The 20361-nt window shown below is 46.1% G+C and overlaps 1 protein-coding gene across 1 annotated transcript in view; it reads right to left on the bottom strand.

Annotated features, from left to right (window-relative positions):
• Positions 1-19564, bottom strand: part of TRIM71 (tripartite motif containing 71) — a 67125-nt gene extending 47561 nt beyond the window's left edge. Inside the window, exon 1 of the mRNA XM_047754300.1 lies at positions 18535-19564. Coding sequence (XP_047610256.1) covers positions 18535-19389 — 855 coding nt within the window. The 5' untranslated portion in view covers positions 19390-19564. The remainder of the gene's footprint in view (positions 1-18534) is intronic.
• Between the last annotated feature and the right edge of the window lie 797 nt (positions 19565-20361).

Genomic DNA, 20361 nt, shown 5'->3' with positions numbered 1-20361 from the left:
ACTCAGTAACATCCAAAGGCCTCCGCCTCACTCTAGTTTCCATAAATCCTCCCCAAGACCCAGGACCAGAGCAGCAGGCCAAAGTCTCTGAAAGGTATGGCAGCAAAGGAACTTTCTAGGAAGGTAGAAATGTTCCATCTTGATTGGGGTGGTGGTAGTAGTGTGTCAAAATGCAGCAAAAACGTGTGCTTGACATGACTGCATTTGATTGTGCCTAAACTACATCTCAATAAAGATGATAATAAGTAAATGGGTTGTATACTGTCATGTAAGGATGTGCCGGATTGATTACTAGATTTAAAAAACACAATAGAAGATAATGTGAGAAAAAGAATTTATGTCAATGTGCGACTGGGTCGCTTTGCTGTATAGCAGAAATTGAACATTGTAAACTACAATAAAAAAATTTTTTTAATTAAAAAATTAAAACAGCAAAATGGGAGTTTCTGTCGTGGCACAGCGGAAACGAATCTGACTAGGAACCATGAGGGTGCTGGTTTGATCCCTGGCCTTGCTCAGTGGGTTAAGGATCCGGCTATGTTGCCTTGAGCTGTGGTGTAGGATCTGGAGTTGCTGTGATGTAGGCCGGCACTGTAGTTCTGAATGGACCCCTAGGCTGGGAATTCCTATACACCGAGGGTGCAACCCTAGAAAAGACAAAAGACAAAAAAAAATTGTATACAGCATCTAGTTCTACATTATTTCAAAACACCTTTATTAACTTACTCTGCACGAGTAAGGATTAAAGGATGGATACAGTCATATGGATCATGTTGCAAAAGCATAGGAAATGAAACCAATGATACAGTCCAACCTGTTACCAGTAGTTACATCTGGGGCATGGAATTAGCAAGTTGTATATTTTTCGCTACTTAGCACTTGCCTGTGTTAAAATGACTAGTTATTTCTCTTTCAGTTTAAAAGCCCAATGAAGATAAAGGGAGAAAAGGCAGGTCGGTAGGGCCCTGCCCAATAACTGGTACCCAGTAGGTAACAGCACAACACACACTTAAAACACTGATGATGTGTAACAGGCTCACACCAATTCAAGCACTGGCACTTACCTGCTATCTATTTCCTTAATAGCTAGTGAACATCAAAGAGATTTTTAAGAGATCACCAATATATGACCACAAAGCATGAACACTCAATTACATACATAAAACTGCAACCCAGTTGGCAGTCAACGAGTACAGGCCTTTAATACACCCTCTCTTGACCTCCAGCTAACAGCTATATTCAGAACTGCTTCCCAGAAATGTAAGGGTTCAGAGAAAAAGGGTAAATGAGACCATTCACTAACAGTCAGGACATCAGACTCATCATTTATTCTAGATAAAGTTAGATCCCACCTCCTATGATACAGAGACAATATATTCTAAAGTAGGATTAAAGACACAAAAAAGAAAGTAAAAGATGACCAACAATCACACTAAAATTTAAAATGTAGGGATTCCCGTGGTAGCACGAAGTTTCAATCCCTGGCCCAGGAACTTCCACATGCCTCGGGGGAGACTAAAAAATAAAATGAAGTTTAAAATATATACCAAGTTAAGTTGAGGCAGTGCAAGGTCCTTTGTAAGAAACAAACAGCTAGTACTTGGTATTTTTCCAAAATGCCTACAAATCGATTTAAAACAAAGGCAAAACAGGAAACAATGCAATCAGGAGAGGAGATCCAAATGGTCAATAAACAAATGAAAAGATGCCCACCCCACAGTAATCACAGAATTGCAAAGTAAAACAACAGGAGGAGCCATTTTTCTCCCATTAGATTGAAGGCAACAGGGCTGGCCGGGCGGGGGCGGGGCTGGGGGGAGGGAGGGAAAAGTGGCCGTCAGAGAGGACAGCTCTCGAGAACAAATTAACATTTCAAATGTGCCTCTCCAGGATCTTAGCAAGTCCCTAGCAGAGGGGAGCAGGGGGATCTTCCTTCCAGAAGTATCAGGGCTTGGAGTGAGGGCAACAGCCAAGGCAGAGAAAAATCCCAGGGAGGGGAACAACGAAGTAAACTCCACATCATGAAGACCAAATCTGGACCAGTCATTATTATTATTATGACAAGCAAGGTAAGTACAGGAAAATAGCTACACGTTGTTAAGACTATATTTCTGTCTCCCTCCCTCCCTCTGTGCGTGTGATAGAGATGGGGGGAATGGCTGTTAAGGTTTGGAAGAAAACACTTTGGGAAGAAGTAGGACTGGGATACACTTAAAACAAATTTTTACAGATAATCTGAAGAAAGATATTTGTGCATTACTTGCACAATTAAATCAGGACCAGAATTAACTGGTCCAAGTAACTTCCCGGGAATCCAAGGTACTCCTGAGAAAGATCTCAATTTTCCACTTTACCAGCAAAGACAAACTGAGGATGGTAAAGGAAGGAAAGAAAAGTCAAATAAATATAGCCACAGACACACATATATTCGCCGAAATGACCACCCAAAATGACAAGTGATGCAAAGTCTAAACAAAATGTCGGTTAAAGGGGGGACTTTTCAAAGTTAAAAGAATACAAATTTAAAACAAAATTGTTACCTCTTCCCCCCCTTTCAAGCCCCTGACAATGTCTGCAAAAGTTCTATGGCTTTTATGAAGCACTCATTCATCTGGATTCCTCTTTTTTGTTCACTATGGCAAACCAGTCTGCCTTGAACACCAAGAGGGGGTGAGACCCTCCCCACTGTAAGTGCCGAATGAAAGGCAAGAAATCAAAATGAGAAGCCCCTGGCAGACAGGACAGGGACACCTCCCCAGTTAGTTTTCCAATGTTATACCTTGGATATCCCAGGCACTCCCATGAAACACCCCCTCCCCATCATGTTTCACAAGCAAGCAACCAGGACCCAACCCGAAACTCTATCCTTTCTCCCAAACCAAGATTAAAACACTGCCTTCCCCTCCTCATCTTCATCATTTGATCTTATATGTTTCTTCAGTTTTATTCCCATGTATTTATCTGCTGTTTTTCATGCATTTTGGGGGGTAGGGTGGAGAAGAGAATTGGTTTTGCATCCCAATAAGCAAGCAAACAAAAGCTTAAAACTAACTTCTCTGTAAACCAACTATAATGGGAAAAAATTATTTTAAAAAATTTAAAATTGTTTAAAAAAAAAACTTCTCTGGGGTTAGAACAAAATAGCACTGATAAAACATTAAATTCAGACAAATTCTGTGCTTGGTTCTGCAGTAGACCCTACACAACCAATACAGGAAAAAACAACAAAACCACTAATGCGAACGAATGCCAAAACCAGCAAATGTGAACACCATTTTTTCCTTTATGAGGGAGGGAAACATTTGCTTTCCAACTTCAAAACTAGCTGCACTAGAAGCATCTCAATCTGAGATGCCCAGGTATATGCAGCACCCTTTTTCTGCATTTTTTTTTATGTCACTAACATGTAAATATAACTAACAATTATACTTTAGTTCTTTGATCTCAAGGCACAGCTGTCTTTTTACTGCACAATACACTTAAGGATGAAGATTACAAAATTAGTAGTTGTGGCAAGCCTCAAATGTTGTCTAAAATTAGAGGATTCTGCTAATCCTCCATAAATCAGTTTCCATTTAATACCATAAATATAAACCCAAACCCAAAACCCCCCTTTTCCCCTACTAATAATCTTCAGCTTAGAGACATGTCTACCTTACTTCACCCACACTTATAGGGAGGAGAGTCTTTCCAAGATTTCTATCGATGACCAGAGCTGTGTTTTATTTTATTTTAATTTTTTTAAAAAATTAGGTCGAATCGAAGCTATACCTGCTGCCCTACACCACAGCCACAGCAATGCCAGATCCGAGCCGCATCTGCGACCTACACCACAGCTCAGGGCAATGCCGGATCCTTAACCCACTGAGGAAGGCCAGGGATTGAACCCTCAACCCTATGGTTCCTAGATGGATTCATTTCCACCACACCACAAGAGGAACTCAGTGTGTTTTATTTTTTATCTGCATTCAAATGGCTTTCTAAAAATCCAGGAAAATAAATTTTCCAAAGGGGGAAAAAAAGGGAAATTGTTCTAAAAAAGTTATTAACAATAAAGCACAGGACTGGTGGGTGGCTGGCAGGTGCTTCCACTATTCCCAAAGCAGTTCCTTCATGTTGAACTTGTCCCTCTCCCTCTCATTTTGTTTTTTTTTTTGGCCGTACCCACAGCATGCTTAAGTTACCAGGCCAGGCATTGAACCCTCGCCACAGCAGTGACAATGCCAAGTCCTTATCCTGCTGAGCCACCAGGGAACTCTTTCACTTATATTTATATACGGGGCACACTGCAATTTTTTCACCAGTTAATACTTCATTTGATTCTCAGACAGTCCTAGGGAGACGAATTCGCATTACCATCCTACAGAGGGATGATTAAGCAGAGGCTCAGAGCCACACAATTATGCTGACAAATGTTCCAGATCAAAATGGGGGCTCCATCCAGCAAGAGACAGTAACCACCAACACTCAACACAGCCCTGCTCATATTCCAGGCATTAACATAAATAGTCACAATCTTCAAAAACAGGAAACACAAGTGCCTTTCAACTGGTGAGTGTATAAACTGTGGTACATTCATACAATGGAAAACTACTCAGCAACAAATACGGAGGAACTCCTGATCCTGGCAGGCCTGCGAGGATTGTGCATGCAGCTTCGACACTCAGATTCCCTGTCACCAGCCTGCAGATAAAACCACAGGACTGGAGAATAGGTCAGTGGCTGCCTGAGGCTGGGGGACTGGCATCTGTGCTCTCGATTGAGTGGAGACTCTCCATTGAGAGACTCCTCTCTGCTCTCAATTGAAACTGCTCTCGATTGTATGGAGTAGTGACTCAATGGATACGGCATGCTCTTGTCCAAAGATGCCGAACTGTCTACTAAAAAAGGGGGAGCCTAACAATGTACTGACCTCAATAAACAAAAACAAATACCAAAAAGTCAAAATAGGAAATCACTAGACTAGTAAGAAGTGTGGCCTTTCCCTCTCAGCCTAAGGAACTGCCCCCTGAACTGCAGGACAAAGCGCAGGGGGCGGGGGTGGTGCCGGTCCTCCTGAAGGCTGAGAGGAAGGGGAAGCAGGGACCTGGAGCTCCTTCCTGCAGGACTGAGGCTCCTCCCCTCACTCTAACCATAATACGCTGGAACAGTCTAGCTGACCACAGAGATACCCACAGACGCCCCTGCACACCAGGGGCAGGCCCAGGCAGCCCCACAGAGGGGTCAGACCAAATCAAGACCTTTGTGGAAGGCAGAGAGCACCCCCACAATCCCAAATTGGTGAGTTCCACAAGGAAAGGGAATGGGGGCTATTTTGCTGACTCCCCAAGGGCCTCCAAACTTTATACCAAACCCATTTTCATAGAAATTCAGGTCTGTTTACATGAAAATTGTTTGCACGTATTTCATTTTTATTTAAACCATGTAATTAAACAAGTACAAAGGACCAAACAAAAAGCAGCAGTCTTTCTCAGAAGTATAACTGGAGGGAGCTAGATGCAGGGTACGGGCTGCCTGTGGCCAGTGCAGCCTGCAGGCAAGTCAACAGCCAGCTGGATGAGTCAGCGTGTAAACACAGACAGTAAGGGGCAGCAGCTTTAGACACATACTGGTTCCTTAGCCTAAGGTCCCCAACCCTAACTGCCCCCACCCTGATATTTTCATGAAAATTTCAAAAGGAATTAAATGCCAAATGGTGCTGCCTGCCAGAAGCTAGAGCCCAAATGGGATGCCATCACCCCAAAGGTAGTGTTCATTCGCTGAGTTCTTCCAGCCTCAAGCCCATCCTCCTGAGTAGACCATATCTCCATTCCTCAGCGGAATCCCTATGACTCTGACAGCAGGAGATGCAAGTCTGAGAAAGGATCTGCTCTAAGCTGTCTGCTTCCTGGGTCATACCTCACAGACTTCTTATTCCAGCAACTTTGGGTCGTCCCAGTGGCAGCTACAGATGCCAGTTTTCTAACACTCAAAAATCAGCTTCAGAGTTCCCGTCGTGGCTTAACTGTTAATGAACCCAACCCAACTAGCACCTATGAGGACTCGGGGTCCATCCCTGGCCTCACTCAGTGGGTTAAGGACCCAGCATTGCCATGAGCTGTGGTGTAGGTTAAGATGAGGCTCAGATCTCGAGTTGCTGTGGCTGTGGTGTAGGCTGGCAGCTATAGCTCCCATTCGACCCTTAGCTTGGGAACCTCCATATGCCCTAAAAAGACACACACAAAGAACCAGCTTCATCAATCTCCACCCAGGGGCCAAACCCATAGGGACCCTCCTAAGTATGAACCACTCCAACTTCTCTCTTCATCAGCCCTAGGAGAGGAGGCAGCTGTCTCCCACACCTGCTACTTCGAAGATACCCCCATGCTCCCCTCCTTGCAGTGCAGCTTCCTAGTTAACAACTCAAATACCAGTCAACAATTCTTCACATTAAATTACCAGTTCAAGTAACTAAAGCGACTCTGGCTCCAAACTAATATTTCCTTTACATATCAAAAGCCACCCCCCAATAAGGGTGAAAAAAGAGGAGATCTGATCAAAAAGTAAAACTACCACACATCATTCAGCAATTCTACTCCTGGGCAGATATTCATAAAAAATGAGAACACTAAATAAAAACAAACAAGCACCCCCAGGGTTCATACCAGCACTATTTACAATAGCCAAGATGTCGAAACCACCCAAGTGCCTATCAAGAGATGACTGGATAAAGATGTGGTACATATATACAATGCAAGACTTCTCAGCAATAAAAAAATGAAATAATGCCATTTGCGGCAACATGGATGGACCTAGAGAATAGTATGATTAGTGAAATAAGTCAGAGAAAGATAAAGGCAGTATGACATCAGTTATTTGTGGAATCTAAAAATAAAAAATGAATAGCAAAACAGAAGTGGGAGCAAGATGGGGTATGGGATTAAGAAGTCCCAACTATTATGTATAACATGGATAAGCAACAAGGATATACTGTACAGCATAGGTAATAATAGCCATTATTTTTGGCCATGCCTGCAGCACGGGGAAGTTCCCGTGCCAGGGACCAAACCTGTGCCACAGCAGTGACAATGCCAAGTCCTCAACCACGAGGCCACCAGGGAACTCTCTATAATAACTTTTAATTATCTGTAAAAATACTGAATCACTATGCTGTACACTTGATACTAATATTGTAAATCAACTATACTTCATTTTAAAAAGGGGAGGGAAGAAGGGGACCCTAACACCTTTCTTAGGGATGCTCAAAGGAAAAATCAGATAAAAGGTCAAGATTACACACTCCTCTAGAGTCAATCCAACACAAGTTCCTAGAAACTACTGCCTTTCTTCCCCCCTTCTATCTAAAATTGCACCCTTCTCCAAATTCATCTTAAAGTCTTTTCTGCTCATCAGAACCTCTATTTAGAGGCCATGAGCTTTAACATTTAGATACCCTCTGGTAATTAGACCACATGTAAAGCAGCCCCCTCCCCACTCATTTACTTTCTTCCAGTTCCTTCTGTCTTTCCCAAGAGACAAACCAGGTTCAGGTAGGAAACAGGTGGCAGACTGCTCTTACACATCTTCAGCATGGAGCCCAATTCTCAGCAGCAAACATCCAAATATCTTGATGACAAATCTTAACACATCAAGTCCTGCCAGCAATGAGGAACTGCCCAAATTATCTCACAGTATCAGATATTGCTTGGCCATCAACTAGGAAGTAATTTTTAAGGAAGACAAGCAGCCTATTTAATTTCATGAAAAAGGAATTTTACCCATTTGGCCGCCAATTGCAGGAAAAGTTGAAGAGAGTTTTTTCCCCAGGATATTAACACATAGTTTTTTTGTGTGTATATACTGAAACATAAATTTTTCTAACTCCTTCTTCAAAGGCCCTTCATGTAAATCGTAACTCCTCCCCACAAATAGGTCTCTAAAACTTAACTACTCCTACCACTTCCATCTGAAAGGTCAGAAATCAAAGTTAAGTGACCTGTCTGAGGTCACACAGCTACTTCGGGGTAACATCAGGCTGTGAACCCAGGTCTTACTTTGAAAGCTCACACTCTTGTCGTTATAACAAGAAGCTACAAGCATTTTCCCATTTACTCTTTCCTTTTTAATCCCACAACCTTCCCCTCCTTCTACATAATGTAAGAGGTGATATTTTCAGGGCATTCTATGGCTTGAAAAGGAAAAAGTCTCCTTTGTTTCTGGCAAAGGGATGAAGGCAGCAGCAAGAGCATCTTCTGATTAAACCCCACTGGCATTATCATCACTGAGAACTGACAATCTGGCAACATCTTTCTGGAATTGGTCCTCAACTCCATTAACATCAACAAAGGTCATATCTGTTGTAAGAGCCCCTACCCACCAGTGCCAGAAAGACTTGCCCTAAAGTGCTGGAGCCACCATGGGAAGGTACTAGGGGGAGGGGGATGGCTTCCACTGCCTTAGACCTCAGACAGAACAGGCCTTTGTTAGAGGCTGGCTTGCAGAGGAAGCAGCCTTTCCACTTTGATATTGTAGAGATCTCCTAGGAGACTTAGCCATCATGCTAAGAGATTAATTAAAACACAAGGGAGTTCCCAATGTGGCTCAGCAGGTTAAGAACCTAATGTGGTGTCCGTGAGGATGTAGGTTCGATCCCTGGCCTCACTCAGTGGGTTAAGGATTAGCATAGGTTGGAAGCTGCAGCTCTGATTCAACCCGTAGCCCAGGAAATTCCATGTGCTACAGGTGTGGCAGTGAGAAACACATGCACACACAAAACTAAAGGCCTCTTCCCTACAACTTTAATGTTCTTGTTCTGGTAATATTTCACATTAATTCTGAAAGGAGAGGTAGTCACATTAACGAGGGTCATACTCACTTTTGCCAAGAGACCATACTACTGCCCATTTGTAATTACCTGATCCTATTTAATTTTCTCCTTAGGAGTTCCTGTTGTGGCTCAGTGGAAACAAATCTGACTAGTATCCATGAGGACTCAGGTTAAATCCCTGGCCTTGTTCAGTGGGCTAAGGATCTGGCATTGCCATGAGCTGTGGTGTAGGTCGAAGATGCAGCGTGGATCCTGTGTTGCTGTGGCTGTGGTGTAGGCCAAGAGATTCGACCCCTAGCCTGGGAACTTCCATATGCCACAGGTGCTGCTCTAAAAGAGCAAAAAAAAAAAAACCCCAAAACTTAGAAACAACAAAAAACAAGGGAAAACCCAAGAAGCTAAAGAATCAATCAATAAATATTAAATATCAGATTTTTAAGAACTATTTTAAAAAATAAATTTGCCAGGAGTTCCTGTTTGGCTCAATAGGGTTAAAGATCTGGCATTGTCACTGCTGTGGCACAGGTTCAATCCCTGGCCCAGGAACTTTCATATGCCGAGAGTGTGGCCCCAAAAAAACAAATAAATTTGCCAAATATCGTACATAAATAACATGAAAAAAGTGCTGGACCAGGCAAGTTCCTGATCAACAAAATAATTTCATCATCCCAGTCGGTCTTCCCATGTGTAAAGTCGCAGTTTTTCTATCATCATTTAAGGCCTTTTTTTATAATAACTGAAATTTCCTCTTCAGGAGCACCTTAACACATATCTGACAATACTGTGAAATTAATGCTTACAAAATACTCCAGTCCCTGAAAGTAGACTGTTCCCCTGAGCAAGTTGATGCATTTCTTTGAAAAGCCAGTTTCAAAGATCAAGACACACAACATTGTAAATCAACTCTATTCTAATTTTTTTTAAGTTTTTATTTTTAAATTTTTTAATTTTCTTAAAAAATTTTTTATTAAAAAATTTTTAAATGACATGAAGATCAAGACTTTAAAGATTAATGGTTCTCAAATACATCATACAAAATACAACCAGAAAAACTGGCCTTCCATCTTAAAAAAAAAAAAATGCTAAGGGCATATATATAGATATAGCTTCTAAATACACTTGTGTGTGTGCCCATCTTTTCCACTAGACTTGGGGAGCCCTATAACCCCAAGATGATCTATACCAGAAGTTAAAGCTGAGTTCCAGTTTTTCGCAAGTGACGCATGGTTTATATGTTTCTCCAGTTCACCTTGCATCACCTGAAAGAATTACTACATTACTGAGATCATAGTAAACTGACAGAGAAGCACAGCTCAGCCACAATTTCCAACACTGACAATTAGTTTTCTTCTACTGCACCTCCTTCTAGGAGAAAGGAAGAGTGGGGAGTCTGCTTCAAACGCTCTTAACAATTTATTAACAAAAGCTATTACAAGTTTATACAATTGCCTTCTACTGTGGGACACTGTGCTACAGACAGTTTAAATATATTAACTCGAATCCTTACAACACTGGCAAGTGTTATGGCCACTTTATTACAGGTGAGAAAATCAAGGCAGAGCAAGAATTTCAACCTAAAACATTCAACACTGTCTCAACATTGTCTACAAGTGTTTCAGTAAAAATAAAGCTAAATAAAAAGACAATCTTCAGTAAGAAACACAACAAAAAACATTTTTCCAACTACCATTAAAACTTTGTTTACCAAATCCACCTTCTGTTCAACACTTACAGTACAAACCTATGGATGATCCCAAAGGAAAGATCTTCTCTTCCTCTGACATTGATCCCAAAGCGAGGCAGAGGGCACAGATCAAAATCTGTGGATATGGTCTATCTAACCACACATAATCATGACTGCTGATGCTATATATTCACAATTCTCTCTCTCTCTTTTGGTTTGATCACAGGTGTAGCTGGAAAAGTTCCCAGGTGAGGGACAGAACCCATGCCACAGCAGTGACCATAGCCACTGCAATGACAATGCCAGATCCTTTAAGTGACTGCACCACCAGAGAACTCCCCACAGTTCTCATTTTCAAAACACCTGTGAATATGTTCTATCAGATCTATATTTAGCAGCAAAATCTATGTGTGACGATTTTGTAGTACAAGAGCATTTTTATGATTATCCTACTTAGTCCAAGACATGAAAGAAGTCTGCAAAACCCACTGGCACTTCAAAAAAAACACACATTGGAGGTAGGTTTTTTTGGTCTTTTTAGGGCCAAATCCACAGCATATGGAAGTTCCCAGGCTAGGGGTCCAATCAGAGCCGTGGCTGCCAGCCTACACCACAACCGCAGCAACATGGGATCCAAGCTGAGGCTGCAACATACACCACAGCTCACGGCAACGCCAGATCCTTAACCCACTGAGCAAGGGCAGGGATCAAAACTGCGTCCTCATGGATACTAGTCAGGTTTATTAACCACTGAACCACGATGGAACTCCAAAAAAACGTTTTTAATTACAAACGGTTAAGGATAGAAAGAAATTGGCTGACTGACCCTCCCAGAAGTAAAGGATACAGCTGCTGACAGATGTCCTCACCAGCTCAGAGCTTCCAAAGTCCACTCTCAGACTCTCAAAGTTCACAAGGTGTGGGAGCCAGGTGGTGATGGCTTCAGTCTATACAACTGACCCCTGACCCACTTCATTCTCCTGTGTACACTGCTCTGCTTCATTCAAATTCCATTAATGGTGGCGTTCCCATCGTGGCTCAGTGGTTAATGAACCCGAATAGCACCCATGAGGACTCAGGTTCAATCCCTGGCCTCGCTCAGTGGGTTAAGGATCCAGCATTGCCATGGCTGTTGTGTAGGCTGGTGGCTACAGCTCCAATTGGGAACCTCCATATGCCTGGGTGCAGCCCTAAAAGACCACGCCCCTACCCGCAAAAAAAAAAAAAAAAAAGTCTCACTTGGTGATGCTCACTTACTGATGCTCAGGTAATAAAAATCTACATTGACTTCAGAATGAATCTCCCAAATCTCAACTGGGTTGGGTAGGAAGGAGATGAAAGCCAGGAATTGGGTGTGTTCCCCTGTTTCATCCACCCTACTTTCAAACTGACTATAAAGAAACTATCTAAAGCATGAAGGAAGCTGGAGATGCAATCTGAAGGTGAAAGCATTATACAGGAATAGGGTTTAAACCAAATAGTTTCAGATGTAAATCGTCAATGCTCAGCCTGCCCACCCCTACCACCTGTCAATCAAATAGTCAATCTGGTTTCAGTCAATTTGGTTTGTGGGTACCTCAAAGGGAGAGAAATAATTTAGTACTGAAGAAGCACAGGTCATATCAACTGAAGAGGAAAGATGGCTCAAGGTTTCTCCTGCTCTTGACCTTTCACAAAGCTGGAAAGGTCAAGAGAAGGGGGAACAGAGTGGGCCGCAAGTGGCATCTTGCACTCTTTAAGCAATTGTAATTTTTTTTTTTTAAGGGCCACACTTGAGCATATGGAGGTTCCCAGGCTAGGGGTAGAATTGGAGCTGAGGCTGCCTAAGCCATAGCCACAGCAACACCAGATCCAAGATAATAGAGATGGCAAAAACAGTGTTAGTAAGCCAAGCCTTCAACTCTTTGTTAGTGTTATGCGGAAAGGGGTGGGGGGGAGAAGAAACACTACCTTGAAACTACCTGCATGGTACAATTCTTCTCAACCTTTCCCTTAAGTGTCATGAAAAATGACATCAAAATGGTCCTTTATTTGCTAAAAAATGAATACATCTGAAATAAGCCTCACCCTGTGGGAGGAACTAGCAAGAATTGGCAACCCATGTGACATAAGTTGGCACCAAAAGAAATAAAATTTGGAAGGGGTAGAGTTATAAAATTATCAAATAAGTCAAAAGTCCTCAAAATCAGAAAAACTTACAAACTGTTTCTTCTCCTGGAAAACTACTTCAACAACAAAAGCATTTTAACCATCTCACCTCCTCATTTATAGCTTCCCCCAAAGCTAACTCCCTTTCTACACATGCACAGTTTGGGTTTCTTCTTTTGCTGTTGTATTTTGTTCTTTTCTTACTGCTGTCATCTGTGGCATATGGAAGTTCCCAGGTCAAGGGTCACATTGGAGCTTCAGCTACTAACCTACGTCACAGCCACAGCAGATCTAAGCTGCATCTTTTAACAAAACCCCAGCTTGCAACAATGCCAGCGATTGAACCTGCATCCTCACAGAAACAACGCTGGGTCCTTAACCCACCAAGTCACAATGGGAACTCCAGCACATAGTTTTTTAAAAATGAAAACACAAAAAGCCAAACAGGGAGTTCCTGTAGCGGCACAGTGGTTAACAAATCCGACTAGGAACCATGAGGTTGTGGGTTCGATCCCTGGCCTTGCTCAGTGGGTTAAGGATCCAGTGTTGCTGTGAGCTGTGGTGTAGGTTGCAGATGCGGCTCAGATCCCAAGTTGCTGTGGCTCTGGCATAGGCTGGTGGCTACGGCTCTGATTTGACCCCTAGCCTGGGAACCTCCATATGTCGCGGGAGCGGCCCAAGAAATGGCAAAAAGACAAAAATTAATAAATAAATAAAAATTTAAAAAGGCAACAATTGATTTAAAAAAAAAAAAAGCCAAACAGTTGCGCTCAAAGTTTTATATTAGGAGAGAATTGTTTCCATGAAGTGGTGCTTTAGGAAATGATACATTGTAATGTTGATTTTAGCATTCTGAAATCTGAAAAGGACTCTCTAAAATTAGTATTTATAAGGAGCTATAAAATTGGAAGAAAAACTGGGGTGAAAAAGGGAATTTTACTCAATCTTCAAACACTTTCAGACTTCTTTATTCCATGTACAACTATTTAGCTTGAAAACACCCAAATCATTAAAATGTATAAACCAAAGTCTGAGAGAAAATGCCCGTTTTGTTCCTAAAATATCTTCACTGTTTCTGAAATACATATTCCTAGCTTTGGAAATAAAAATCTTGTAGACCAAAAGCAGGTCTATGAAACCCCCAAACCAGTGTTTACTCCTTAGGAAGAAAAATCAGTCACAAGTCTTTCCAGACAGTGCTAATACCACAGCCTCAGTATTACCCGCATCCTTTATGACTCTGGGCTATGCCTGCCACAGAACCGCAATGGTACAAGCTTGCCAAATGGGCAAGGGCCCAACTTCCCTGGGAGCCATGTCGATGAAACCCATCTCAGCACTTTAATGGAAGAGGTACATTCCTCAGCTTAAATGTTAATATTTTTTAAAAGCCCACAGAGACTACATACAAAGCTAACTTACTAAAATGTCAATAGTAAACATTTTTCTCCCATCCATTTTCACTGTTGATCTTAATTCAACAGATTTCAGTCTACAAATATCCACCTACTGAAATGAATTCAAAGCAGGAACCTCCAATTAGTTCCAAGGTATGGAAAGTTTGATTTTTTGTTAAATAAGTGAGGTGTGTGTGCTGAGCAGACACACATCTACCTAGTCCTACAGAACTGGTCAAAGATGGGTCGAAGAAACAACTAGAATACCTATTTCTATTCATTTTACTCTCTTGTCTTTATCAAAAAAAAAAAAAAAGACTTTTGGTGTAAAATTTTAGTTTACACAGCACAAGCATACAATTTAAAAACATACACTGGGGAATAAAGCTGATGCTCTTTCAGTCTCAAAAACAAACAAACAAAAAACCCCACAAAAATACATTTGGTATATATGCCTGAAAAAAAGCTTAGACTCTGGGAATGCAGGATAAAAACATATTGGTGCCGATAGTGGTACAATCCCCATTCACAGTGACTTATTCAAAACAAGATACAAGAATTCATTTCGCAACCAATTATTTTAGGCAGAAAACCGCCTTCCTCCAAGTGGTTTGAGGGTGATTTTTGGAGTGTTGTTTCCTGGGGAAAGATAGTTCCCCCACCCTCACCCCAAGCCTAGGATGGCTCAATATTCAGGGTCATATTTAGCTGGAACTCTAGAACATCTTATCAGGGCGCCTTTTTTTTTTTTGAAGTCCAATTTAGGGACTGGAGTTCCTGTGGAGGCTCAGGTGTTAACAAATCTGACTAGCATCCATGAGGATGCAGTTCCATCCCTGGGCTCCCCCTCAGTGGGTTAAGGATCCCAAGTTGCTGTGAGCTGTGGTGTATGTAGGTTGCAGACCCAATCGGGTCCTGTGTGGGTTGTGGCTCTGGCATAGGCTGGCAGCTGTAGCTTGGATTCGACCCCTAGCCTGGGAATGTCCATATGCCACGGGTGCAGCCCTAAAAAGCAAAAAATTTCAATGTAGGGACTGAAAATAAATTTTATCAGTACCCGCACCCCATTTTTCATCCAGAAGACTCAAGAAAATCCACTCCTACCTCCATCCCCCACCCCAGCCTTCCTAACTGGGAACAATATTGCTATCCTCCAGCTACAAAATATCCCTCAGCTCTAGAGGGCAACTGTGTCACTCCTACCCCACTCCTCAGTGACAGGGACCTGAATATGTTAAGACCACTCTTGGCTTCTGCCCTTTTATGGAATCCTGCTCCCCAGCCCTGAACATGCATCCTTTCTGCTCCCAGTGTCGCCTCCAGGGCAGCCAAGGGCTCACAGCCGCTAAGTGACAGCACAGCATTAAAGGACACCTCGTGACTGGAGCAGTGTGCTCCAGTCCCGCTCACCCCTCTCCCTCTCCCCCGAATGTCCGCAGACCCTTTTTCCGCCCTGCAGTATATCCCCTTCCCCCTCACCCAGTCTCCGGGTTAGCGGGGTTAGCCGGGCTCCGGCTGGCTCACCGCGGCTCTGCCTCCGCCCGCCCTTACCCTGCCGCGCGGCCAGCGGTCCGCCCATTCCCAGCCTGGCTGGCCTTTCCGACTGGCCACCAAAGAAAAAAATTCAAAGTTTGTTTTTCAAATGGGCCAAATACAACCCATCATTTCGGTGGAAAATCAGCTCCCTCTTTTTAGGTTTTAAACATGTTTTAAACGAAGTGCTTGAACACCTTGTCAGTCCGAGTGATGCTTAAGGAAAGCAGTCTTTGAGAAGAGACCCTACCAACCGCCTCCTGCACCCCAAGGTGGCCCTAGATAGTTAGAGGCACCCTCCCTAAAGTTAAAGGGGGGGAGGGGGGCTTCCCAAGGTCAGGTGGCACGAGTCACCATACGGCAAGGGCACCCTGAATTATTTAATGGAGCCTGTTGACATGGGAGGCAACTCAGTATAAAGGTGCACATTTCAAAAATTGAAGTCGATTTGTACCTATTGTAAAAGACAAGGATTTAGGCTTTCAGTCTGTCATAGTTAAATAGAGAGCAGGTGATTTAGCCTCCAAAGTGCCCTCCGGCTCCTTTTCCCAATCAGAATGGTTTTTTTAAAGGAACAATATCCCAAACTGTTAAGGATCTCTCCCTGGTAAGGAGAGAAAGAATTTAGGTCACGGGTGGGACCCCTTAGAGAATCTGGTTCTTTCCCTCCTAAGACTGTACTTCTCCACTCACAGCATTGGTTTGTCCCTTTACACTTCAATTCTTTAACATCCCAAAGCCAGGGATGATTAAAGTCTAAAAATGAATTTCCAATTTTCTTCTTTTAATGAAAAACCAAGGAGGGGAAAGTACAATTGTGCTCCTTGGAGCAAAATTCATTTTTAAAAGCATAGTTGGTCTAACAGTGTAATATCTTAATGCGTTTTTCCAAACAACTTTAACTAGTACTGAACTCCTTAAGAAATAAGACGTTCAGGGCATCCAGGTACCTCCCAGGGTGGGGGGAGCACCACTCCTCACTTCACACGCTCCCATACCGTTTGAATGGTTTTATAATTTAAAAAGTGTATAAACCTTTTACAAGTCTAGCAACACTGAGCATCTACTGTTTTGGCCCAAATAAAACATATGCGGATCTTTAACTGGGAATATAAATAAAACCTGACATTTAAACTCAACTGCAGGGAGGGAGGGTTCAGTCAACGCCCCTGCCAAGAGGGAAACTGTGGCGGATTCAAGGCGCCCTCTCCTTCCCTTCTTCCTCCCCCTGGACGCTAACCTTCCCAGTGAATTGGCTCCCTCTTTCCATTCCCAGGATTCGGGAATTTGAGTTAAATGCCGATCCGAATCCCACTTCTGAAAGAACCTACTAGAAACATTCACCAACGAATGTGGGGAAACTTTTAAGATTAGTTCATTCAAAGATTTAAAAAGGAAGGAAAAGAATTAACTGCCTCCTAGGCTTCATACCTAGAAAGGAACTTTTAAAATGAGGCGTCCATAACAAGTTAAGATTAGAATTTCAACTTTTTTCTCAATAGGAGAAGCCGGCCGGCAGGCAATAGCTCCGCCCTTCTTCCCAAATAACAGGTTAGGGGTGGAAAAGTCTGCGCTGTGCAAGCTTCTGCGGTGCTCGGTACCGAACGCCCAGTCTACCTCTCAGGCAGCAACTCCCACCAGGACTTTAAAAGCCTCTGCGGTCTCCTGCTCCCTTCCAAAGCAAGACTGTAGCACCAAGGATCCACAGGTAGATCGCATTAAATTACCGACCCTCTTAGCAGAGGCTGAGCCTCAAATCTCTGGATCCCTTCCTCTAACTAAGGTTTGGATGAGTGGAAGGTGTCACACGATGTGAAAAATAAGCAAGATAGTTTAAGATAGTTTTCATGCAACAGCCAAAAGAGCCTAATCAAGCCCAAAGGGTGGCGAGCAGTCGGGTCGGCTAGTTTTCAAAGGCAAGTCAAACCCCTGGTGGAACAGGGTGAGGACACCTCCCAACCAGGGAAACTGGTTCCCGAAGGGATCGAAGCCGGGGGCGGCCCAAGGACTCCCAGATGGATGAGGGCAAGGGGCAAGGTCCCCCGATTCCACTTCTCTGGGCGCAGAAGTGGGCCCACGAGGCCGAAGGTCGAATCCACGGGCCAGGACATGCGTTTTTCACTGTGCGGGAACAGATGGGCTGAAGACCCGAGGGCCCTTGGCCTTAGAAGATCACCAGCTACCCTCTTACCGCACCCAGTTGGCAACAACTTCTATACTGTCCCAACAAAAAATATAGTCCCTCCCTCACAAGCGAGCACGTGGAAAGCAGGTCTACACGGGAACACGCACCCTACACCCACCCACACTGCCATCTCCTCCTGGCTCATTCCCTACTTAAAAACGACAATCGACAAGTTTTACAAACAAAAAGGAGAAAAGCTAAAGGAGAGACCTCAGCACGCTGGGAGGCCTCTGGTGTGCCCGCACAAGACCACGTCTACACAGACACACAAACACGCTTCCATCCCTTGACTTACTTAAAACAATAGCCTGCACGCTTCGTCACACAGAAATAAAGAAATAAATGTCCATAAAGAATGGGGGGGTCCTCTTCAATCTCGGGAACCGTCGAGGGGCAGAGTAGGGACCCTAGCACATGGAGGCTAGGTCTACACAGACACACGAATCTACCTCTTCCCAGCTGACGCCTTTAAGAGAACGGTCGCCACGTTTGGCCGCACGGAAAATTAGATACGGAGGTGAGGACTCTGCGTTATGGGAGCCCTCACAGCCCGCATACAAAGGCCGGGTTCACACACACTTCCCCGGCCGGGATCTGCTTAGTGGAAGCGACTACCACGTAGCTAAACGAAAAACGACAAACCCCCAAAAAGGAGAGGCCCCCTCGCCTCCCTCGGGGTCAGGCCCAGAAGCGCCCGCGAGCACGCACGCGGCCCTTGGGAGACGATTCGAGCCCCACGCCACCCAGCTACAGCCACCGCGGGAGCGGCCCCTGCACTTACCTCATCGTCGTGGTGCTGGCAGAAGCCGAGACGCTCGGGGAAGACCGAAAGGATGGAAAAGGGAGCGCCAGAGAAGGACGGCCCAAGCCCGAGCTGCTGAGCCGCGGCGGCGGCCGCGGGGCCAGGCGGGCCGCGTTCGATGTAGTGGTCCTTGGTGAGGCGCACGCGCTGGTGCGCGCGGACGCAGTTGTCGCACAGGTGCTCCTGGCAATCAAGGCAGCGAGACGAGGCCGCGTTGCCCTCGTCGCAGGAGCTGCAGCCGTGGGGCCGACGCAGCAGCAGCGCCGACGGGGAGGCCGCGGGGCCGCCTGGCGCTGAGCGTGGAGGCGCGGGCGGTGGCGGCGCGGGCGGGAGCGGCTGCGGCGCCGAGGCGGCCGCGCGCGGGTGCGCGTGGTGCGCGTGGTGCCGGTGGTTGCTGTGGCCTCCAGCGCCCGCCGCTGCGCCGGCTCGACCGTTCTTGGGCGGCGGCTCCTCGGCCGTGGCCACCACGGCGTCGAGCAGGTTGCTAAGCAGGAAGGCAGACGAGGGCAGCGCGTCCATGCCCGCCGCCTCGGCCAGCACGACCTTCTGGTCGCACACGGGGCAGCGCAGCTTGAGCGGCTCTCCTGGCGCGCCACCGCCCGCCGCCGGCAGCCGGTGCGCCTCGAGGCAAGGGCGGCAAAAAGCGTGCAGGCAGGGCAAGACGTGCAGGCGGCGCGCCGCGGCCCCGGGGCCCCCGCCACCGCCCCCCGACGACGTGGACGTCTGCGAAGACGACGACGACGCCGACGAGTTGGAGGAAAGCGGCGCCGGCGAGCCGCACATCTCCTTGCACAGCAGGCAGATCTGGAAGTCGGTCTCGGGGAACGAAGCCATTTGCAACCAGGCCGGGAGGAGGGAGGAGACCAGAGAGGAAGAGGAGGAGGAGAGGAGAGCGCGGACGAGGTGGGTGGGGGAGCCGCTGACTCACTCAGAAAAAGGCATCGATTAGGCCTGCGATCCGGGAGCCGGCATCAGAGCGGCGCGGCCCGCGCGCTGCCACCCCCGACGCTGCGGGCATTAAATGCCACTCTCCAGAGGCGACACAGATTCCTCCCGGAGGAGGACGTGGGGGCCGCGTGCCTTCCGAAGCGGGAGCGCCGGAACAAGTCCTGACACGCGAGGGGAGAGCGGGGCAGGGAGGTCAGAGGACTCCCTGGAGCAGCTACAGCTTAGCTTCTCGCCAGCCGAGGGGAGTCCCCCAAAGTCGAGTCCTCTGTGCAATCCCAGTCCCGGCGGAAGAAGCAGAATTTGGTTCGACGAGTATTTGGTGCGTGGTTTTTCTTTAAACGGATTTACTTAGTCTCTTCTTGGGACAGTAAGTAAGGCTCCCCAAACGAGTAAAGGCGGGAGCGGCGCGACGCCGAGCCCGTGTCCCCCCGCGCGACGCCGGCCGCCCCGCCGCATGACGCGGCGGCCAGGGGCTCTTGGGTGGCCCGGCGTGCGGCGCTCCGGGCTTGCGCACAGCCCGGCGCGGCCTCCCTGCAGGGCGGTCGGCCCCGCCGCAGCTGCAGCTAGTGGGGGCCCGCCGCGGCCTCACGCGTGTAGTACGCACGCGCGCCCCACGCGCCTCAAGTCTCCCGCGCGCCTGCCTAGCCCTGCAGCGCTGCCGGCGCGTAACACGCACGCGCGCCCCACGCGGCCCGGGGCCCTCCTGCCCCCCCACCTCGCGGGGCCTGGGCGCCTCCCGCGCGTTCCTTCTCCTCCGGTTTAGCCGCGCAGCAGAGCGGGGCCGCAGGTCCCCGCGGGCCGTCCTGAATTATTCATCGGCAGGAAGATATTAGATGTACCCGCTGCCCGCTCGGCGCG

Source organism: Phacochoerus africanus, chromosome 1 (assembly GCF_016906955.1).
Source record: "Phacochoerus africanus isolate WHEZ1 chromosome 1, ROS_Pafr_v1, whole genome shotgun sequence".
NCBI classification, from domain to species: domain Eukaryota; kingdom Metazoa; phylum Chordata; class Mammalia; order Artiodactyla; family Suidae; genus Phacochoerus; species Phacochoerus africanus.
The sequence above is the reverse complement of the archived record's forward strand: the minus strand, read 5'-3'. Positions and strand labels throughout refer to the sequence as shown.